The 8,575-nt window shown below is 37.5% G+C and overlaps 1 protein-coding gene across 4 annotated transcripts in view; it reads left to right on the plus strand.

Annotated features, from left to right (window-relative positions):
• PROX1 (prospero homeobox 1) overlaps positions 1 to 5,922 on the plus strand; it is a 56,130-nt gene extending 50,208 nt beyond the window's left edge. For all 4 annotated transcript variants that reach the window (XM_054587632.1, XM_054587633.1, XM_054587631.1 and 1 more), the window contains one exon: positions 337 to 5,922. In XM_054587632.1, coding sequence (XP_054443607.1) covers positions 337 to 522 — 186 coding nt within the window. In that variant the 3' untranslated portion in view covers positions 523 to 5,922. The remainder of the gene's footprint in view (positions 1 to 336) is intronic.
• The last annotated feature ends 2,653 nt before the right edge of the window (positions 5,923 to 8,575 follow it).

Consider the following 8,575-nt stretch of genomic DNA (forward strand, 5'->3'; position numbering starts at 1 on the left):
TCCTGGAATACACCTATTTAGTGAAGTGAGGAATCCCAACAGAGTGTTCCTTTTCTCTACCTTAATATTCACAATGGAATCCTAGCTTTTCAATAGGTCTGCATGCATCCTTGGCACAAGTCCCTTTCTGAAACTCTACAGAGCTGTCAACCCCACATTACAATGCTACTATATATAACAACTTTACATAAGAGAAGAGAGGCTGGCCATTTTTAGAAAATGCAGGTGCCATGTAAGCCCCTTTCTGAAAGAAAGAACTTAGCTCAGTTTCCTTTGAAGAACTGAAGACTTGAAACTGAAAACTTTATTAATGCCATTGTCTCCTTGTATCAGCAGGTTCCAGAGAGATTCCTGGAAGTTGCGCAGATCACATTACGGGAGTTTTTCAATGCCATTATCGCAGGCAAAGATGTTGATCCTTCCTGGAAGAAGGCCATATACAAGGTCATCTGCAAGCTGGATAGTGAAGTCCCTGAGATTTTCAAATCCCCAAACTGCCTACAAGAGCTGCTTCATGAGTAGAAATTCCAACAACTCTTTTCGAATGTATGAATAGTAGCAATCCCCTTTGGATGTCCAAGTTATATGTGTGTAGATTTTGATTTCATATATATGTGTATGGGTGGCATGGATATGTTATGAAATCAGCTGGTAATTCCACCTCATTATCCTTCTCTCATTTTCTTCTGTTTTCCATTGCAAGGGGATGGTTATTTTCCTTCTGCCTTTAGTTTACTTTTGCCCAAGGCCCTTAACATTTGGAGACTTCAGATAGGGTTAATTTTCAGGGAAGAAAGGAATGTTGACTGCGGAAAGTCTATCTTGACAAGGAAAGGTGTTTGTTAAAGATGCTTCTGCTTGACCGATGCTTTGTTGCGAAGGGCTGTTGGCAGAGGGGGACTGGCGACACAGCACAGTTCTACAGACAGGTGATGTGTCTCTTGTTTTTTCTGCTAAGAAGGTCAGAAAACTCAATGAAACCACTTCAAAAACTTAAATATATTGTTTGGTTTGAACTCAGTAAATAGCTTTTTTATTACATGTTTAAAAATAATGCCAATGGCAGATGAACAGCTCACTTTTCAAAAGGATCACAAAAGGCCAAATTTAAAAAAAAAAAAGTAATCACTGACTGTCAAGCCTTTTCTAAGAGAAATGGCAACCCCCCAAACTAGTACCAGTTTCCTGTGGAGGCAACACAGTTTGGCACCAAAGTGAAACCGTTAAGACGAGATTGGAAATTTCCCCATGATCCTCTGGTCACCTCTCCAAACTTCACCATAGGTTCTTCTTCATGACAAGTCTGTATCATTCTTCACAGAGAAAAAACCCTATAACTTGTTATCATTTTCTATTTATCTTGCTGCAGATATTAAAAGGCACATAAGTTTCAAACTTACTCTTTGCTCAACTTTGTTTATATGCTTAAAAGAATTATTATTTCTCTTTAATATTTAACCCTTCTCTTTTTTTTAAAAAAAGAACCCATTTTCTGAATAACTTCCTATAGTAAGGCATAAAGGACACCCCGACTTGACCATACAATCCCTGCCTACACTAGAAGTTTGTTGTCAGCCATTAGATGACTTGGTCTTTGCCTCCTCAGAGGAGCCCGTACGAGATTACCTATTTTCATGTCCAATTCTGCACTACCCCGATGGATTGTCAAAGTGGTGACTGTCTAACTATGTGTGTCTTCGTTTTAGGTATAGCATCTTAAAGCAATTGATAAAGTCTCTTCTGATTCAGAAGCTAGTATTGACCAAAATGTGAGAAGAGTGGATAGCATAGCAACGTTTGGGGGTTGACCCAAAAGACACAATTTCAGCACACATAAGAAAGCTAGCTGCTATTTTATGCTTTCTTCAATGGTTCTCCTCTTCTTTTCTTTTTCTGTTTTTTCTTCAGTTTTTCAAATGTGTACAATGTTCCATACTTGCTCTTAAAAAGTGATGTAGCGTTCACACTTGTTGTGTTAGATGAGTTTTATGTGCAGATGCAGTAAGAATTCCTTGTTCATTCACTAGGTTTTTTTCAGACCCTCCCTCCCCTTAGGTAATTTGACATACACCTCCTAAAATGACACGGTAACAAACCTGGTATTTAGAATATATGGAACATAAATACCATTTTTCCTTAATTTTTATAAACATACATTTGACTCGGGAGAATGCAGGTTGACCCATGTGACTAATTAGCTGACCCCATCGCTGTAATTTAACGTCATTTATAGATTCTGCTGATGGACAGGAATGTGTGAAGGCAGTTACTGTCAGCACAAAGCCTTAAAACCTGCTGACTTTAAATGAACCTGCACCACTGAGGGGACTAACCCGCTCTCGCAGTGTAGACAGTGTGGTGGCACAGGCTGGAACACCACCCACGACCCAACACACCGCCCAACTGGCACTGTCCTTCACAAGGCACACGGAGCCATTAGATCCCATTTGTTCTTGTCCCAGCTTGCTGAAGAGGTGGGGGGTAGAGAGGGAATGTTTGGATAATCATTACCTTGGCATAAAACGTGAACCAAAAGAAAAAAATCCAATCAGCACAAAGTAGGGAAGCAATCTCAACCCTCGGTCACACCCTTTCGCCTTGCTTCCTGCAAATGAGTGTGACATTCACTCTTCACATCAAACACCACTGGGTCTTGGCTGTTCCATGGAATTCACATCAAAAATGTGTTGCCATTTGCAAAGTAAAAGGCAAAACCATAGTTTTTTCACCTATGTAGTCAGATTGCTAGAATCTTCTGAAGCTGAGGCAAATTCAGTGTTGATTCCAGACTGACTTGGATTTTTAGTATTATTCTCCCCTGCTTGTCTAATTTAAATGGCCAAATTAAGCAAAAGTGTATGTTCACAGCCAAATGTGGAGGCACTTATCAATGGTAACATCCTCTTAATGTTCACTAATGTTCTATGAGGCATAGAAGTTCTTTCAGAATAGAAATTGCAACAGGAGGATAAACTCACCTCATTGTTCTAAAAATAGAACTCGATCACTTTGCTTTTAGGTGATTTTTCCCCACATTTACAATCATAAGATCTTATGCCTCTGAGTGCATTGGAAAATGACAAAAGCCTGTCTCTCAAAAGTCCTATTTAACAGGGGTTTTTTTGTTTTGTTTTGTTTTTTTCCAAATCGCTATCTTTCAACTCTTAGCTCAACTCTCACCAAGTGAAAATTGGCTGTTTAGGAGGAAGTTAACTTTCTGTGGTGGGAGGGCAAAGGATGAGGGACAGTTGCACAGGGAAAAAAAAGTCTAAAGTCCAAGTTGAAATACCACATTATCCCTTATTTTCTGCTAAATTATTTTTGCATATACACTTGAGGTTATAGTCTGTGCCTAGACCTAAAATGCACCAGCGGGGGGATTTTTTTAAATCCTTCAAAATACCAGTTTTTTCCCACAAGTACAATTGTTCTTGTGCCTTCTGTGGCTTTCGATTCCATCTTTTTGACTTTATTTCCAATTACTACAGCTGCAATAAACATTAGATTTTTTTTTCTGGCTGTTTGACATAACGTTGATAGCTATGCATATTTTGTGTCTTTTTAAAACAAAGCGGGAGAATACGTTTTTGAAGAAGAGAATTTTTAGAACAGTTTGATACCGCAAATTATTTTTTCCTCAATTGTTTGAGCAGCATTCGAGTTTTGAAAATTCTTGTAGAAGCCAATTTTTTGTAACTGTGGTGCAAATCTTGTGTTTTCTTAGCCTAATGAAAAGTAGTATAGAAGCAATATTTCATACCATGTGCTATATATGTGTGTGCAAATGTGAGAACACAAAAACACATACACATATATACACATGTAAAAATATACATATATATATATGCGTGTGAAGTGGAAAGCTTACCTTTTCCTATCTAGATTTAAGGACCTATTTTAGACATTTGTTATGTTTTGTGAAAAGAATGTTCTATTTGCAACAACAAAACATTTAATTCTTACTGTATCTCTGGCTGTTTAATGAGGACGTTTCACATTAAATGGTAAAACAATGTGGAAGATTGTAGAATGTAGTAATTATTTAAGGAAATGTTCACCCACGTTATCCTGAAGTTTGCTTTGTGCCTCCGAGTATTATTTAATTAAAGTGTTTTATGTTTGCAGAATCTTTGTTGCTGTGCTAGGGATGTGGGTGAATATCATTTTTAAGAATTTTAAAAACAACAAAAAAAGCAAAACAAAAACACTAAAGCAAGAGGGGAACTTTTATAAAGCAATGTAAATATTTAACCTCATGGCTGTTGTTACGTAAGACATGAGATTTTAATAAATAACTACATTCTCACAACATCTGTTGAATTTATTACGAACACTACAGTGACTGTGTAGACAGTTGAAAGCATTCTTGAAAATCCTGCTCTCTACTTTTAAAAGATAACAGTCTCTTTCATCAGATGTCAAGGGCAAGGGTAATGCAGTTTCTGTAAATTTATGAAATTTATTTTCTATGTACATGAAGACATATAGTAAGTAAACCCCCCTACACGCACATACACACATGTACAGGTTCGTATTAACTCATAAAGCTGAAGATTTGGGGGCTTTAAAAATGGAATGTCCCCCAGAAGCAATCAAATAAATTCATCAAAGAAAAAGCAGTTTACAGACTTCCCTGAAAGAAGCAGTGTACATGTGAGGTCAGAGCAAATCTCTTTGCCATGTATATTATAGAATATTCATTGGTGTGAATAGTACAAATGTTTCCTTCTGGTACAACCTCTGTGTTTGCAAATTACAAGAAGCATTGTTTTCAAAAAGCTCCCCTTAAAAGAATGTAACTGGTTTATAGGAGTAAGCAGTTACTGTATTGCACTTAAATGTTATGTTGAAGGAAATGCAGCTTTGTTTTCTGTAGATCTGTTGGTTGTAAACCATCTCTAAAACTAAAGCTAAAATGCTCGTATTCAGAGCTGGGATCAAAACTGGTATTTAACCTTTGCATCTTCTCATAATTATCCTCCTAAGAATATCACAGAATCTCGAAGCACCTGGGCTTTCAGTCTTTTCAGCTGAGCCCTCTTTCAAATCTGACACCCACCCCCCAGAAAGTAAAAACATGAGCAGAAAAGGCAAACAGACTGGCCTTCTTTGGTGAAAATGTGTTCATTCTGTATCTTTAAAATATTGTAATCTACCACATCGGGCAGGGGAGGGGGAGTATTTTAAAATTGTCTATGACCACTTTGAAATGAGATTTAGAGAAACAAATATGTTTGGGGTTGGTCTCAGCGCTACCTGGAAGAATCAAAGTTGTGGGTTTTCCCAATACTGTCCCAGCCATTTCTCATGTGTATATAGTATAAACCGTGACAAAACACTGCCTTTATATTATTTAGCAATATGTTGTAAATAGCATTATTAAGCTCTTTTTTGTAATAAAGATCCTTTGATTTGAATATAGTACAATAACTGAACTGATAAAGTCAATTATTTTTTTTTTTTAGCTAGAGGCAATTTCAATTGTGGATTTTTGTTGTTGTCTATTGTTCTGAAGACTTTGCATAATTTATTGGTTTAATTTATCCTAATTTATTTGATGAAGGTGTACAATTTTGTATTACCAAGGATGTACTGTAATATTAATTGATATGATTTTAAAAAATGAGACTCCCTGTCCATATTAAAAAGAAAATAAAAAGGTGCAGTAGACAATTGATTTTAAAGTAAAAGTAAAAAATTTAGTTTGGCAGCTACTAAATTTTAAAACAAGAAATAAAAGGTTGATGGGGGGAGGGTGGGGAGGGGGTTTTACTTTGTGTGTTTTAAGCTTTTGTATACTCTCCAAACTTTTACCTTTTTCTTTGTACCACTTAAAGGATACAGTAGTCCAATTGCCTTGTGTGCCTTCCATCTTCTCTTAAACTGAATGTATGTGCAGTATATATGCAAGCTTGTGCAAAATAAAATATACATTACAAGCTCAGTGCCGTTTGATTTTTTTTAAAAAAACCTGATGTTTAATTTTTGAACCTGTGTTGAATTGTAGGGCAATAGGCTAGTTGCAACTGTAAGATCAATTACAGACTTTTCCTTTTGTTGCAGTTCTTAATTATACAAACTTAACATCAATGCACACAGCTCCTAGGAATGATTTTTTCTTTATTTCGGACACTTGCAGTGATTGGTTACATGTCCCTCTGAAACCTTTTCTCACAGATTTAACTTTAGCCTTCAAAATTTAAAAACAATAAAAGCTTTGGCTCAAAACAATGTTAGCTCAATGCAGTCCAAACGTTAATGTCTAATGATTCAAAGAACAAGGAAAAATGTTCCTAAAAGTCACAGGATGGTCTATGTGTCACTTGAAACATGGGAGGTGAGAGCTTGTAGTGTTTTTTCTACTCTGGTTGAACTCAGAACTAAGTGGTAGTGTAAAATTTCAAAACCTTTCTAAAATGTTCCTTTAGACAATGCTTGGCAGCTTGTTTCATACTAAGAATATTGGTCATATGGTTATTAAAAATTTCCTCTACCTCTTTTGCTGTGGTTTAAAATCAAATCAGAAACATGAAGAATTAGCAGACATCATTGTGTACTTGTAACCGACTCTATTAATGCACCTTTCACAGCTGCACTTCCTTCGCTCCATATTATTACAGACTGGCTCTTAATCTCTCAGATTCCTTCTTTTGCTTTCACCTAAATGAGGAAAGCTTTACATTTTGACCCTGTTAACACGAAGGTACTTGGTATCAATGCAATATCAAAACTCTGAAATGATAACAGTACTTTTTCACTTTCAGCTCTTTTTCTATCTATAGCACAAGTTTAAATTCCAGTCATCCTAACTAAATTATTCAAGAGGGTATGCCTACATGCCTCTATGCCAAAATATTCCCTGACCGGAGAAAATAATACCCACCCCCCTCCCCACAACACCAACCTGCTCTTGAGAGGGAGAAGGCATTTGCAACAATGTAATGACCCCTCTCTTGTACTTATTTAATACTGATCTGCTTTGAAAGAGATTGGATAATCCAGGCAGCAACTAAATCACTAAGAAGTTACAGCAGGTGGTAATGTTTCTGTTAGGAGGTTTACTAAAACTACAGGTTCAGGTCATCACTTCTGTGACTAAATTGCCGGCCCGCATTGGTCTAATGTGTACCACCGCTCTCAGTACTGACCTGAACCCTGATCTCACCCCTTGTTCCACATGTCTGTCTTGATGTCTGTCAGGTATGTATTATTCCTGAAAGTATAACCTTCACAGGCTAACAGTAAAGAGAAGTCGGGTTTTATTCACTCTTCTCTTCATTTTTCCTTGTAGATGTACAAGGTTTTTCTTAAAGACTACCAAAAGTCATTGCACTTTCACAATTAATTTATGAATACACGCTGAGGGAATGGATAGTGGTACCTGAATAAAAAGATGAAAACATCAAATATTGGCACTGTATTTCCAGGTTTAGGGGTCTATGCCCACTCATATTTTAAGTGGCATGGAATGCCAGGGAAGCATATATAAAGGAACACAGCTGGTTTTGGAAATAACTAGAAAATAGCTGATGGCGAAAGATTAATGAAGAAAGAAAGGAATGAATGAAGAACACCTCCCTTCACCAACAGTATGACGCTCTGGAGCGGGGTTCAAGACACTGGAGTAAAGAGAGCACTACTTCGGGTGCGGGGAATGCTGCCTCCAAACAATTTATTTCTATCTTTACAGGGCTTAGCCAAGGAAACCAAGGTAAGTTACTTAACCCCTGAGTGCCCAAGGGAATCAGAAGAACTGTAAACGGACGAAGCATTCTTAGAATCATTGCAGCCACCATGTTGATTTTGAGAAAGAGTCTTACATAGCGGGACGGGGGGAAGACAAGTTTATTAACGTGTTTATGCTTCTCGTAAGAAAAGTAGTTGAAGTTGCATCTCTTCCAATGGTACATGCATGAAAAAATATACATTTAATGCATCCATGTTGTATCCAAGGAAACCAAATGTGAGTAATGAGGAGCTAGAGACCTTCTCCGCCAAATGATTAGAACTGAAGAAAATTGTAATGATAATCCAACACAGTGGGTTTCATTTTCTAGGTCCCTCGCGGGGGTGTCCAACCTTTCGGCGTCCCTGGGCCACACTGAAAGAAGAAGAGTCGTCTTGGGCCACACGTTAGGTACACAAACACTAACAAAAACTGATGAGCAAAAGAAAAAGGGGGTTTTAAGTAAATTTATGATTCTGTGTTGGGCCACCTTCATGGCCATTCTAGGCCACATGCGCCCCACAGGCCTGCGGGTAATGCGGCGGCATCTCCAGGGCCACCAGACTGGGGCCTCTTTAACCAAAGGAGCTTGCTCTTTATATTGCGATGCAATACAATGTTCATTTAAAAAGAGTGGTTCTTTGCTTAAAACAGCAATGAATGATCTCATTGAGTATGAAAGACCAGTTCTCTAAGGGTGAATGCGGATACTAAATGACGGGTTCCGTCAAATCTTTATTTAAAGAAAAGAGTGTTTGCTGAACAACACAACACTCATTGAGTAAGAGATCTTTAAGGATGAATGTAAAAATGAAGCTAAATAATAGCTTAAGTGAGTTCTATCAAACC

This window comes from Pteronotus mesoamericanus, unplaced genomic scaffold (genome assembly GCF_021234165.1).
Source record: "Pteronotus mesoamericanus isolate MK-2021 breed Mesoamerican mustached bat unplaced genomic scaffold, CSHL_Meso_final scaffold_1186, whole genome shotgun sequence".
NCBI lineage: Eukaryota > Metazoa > Chordata > Mammalia > Chiroptera > Mormoopidae > Pteronotus > Pteronotus mesoamericanus.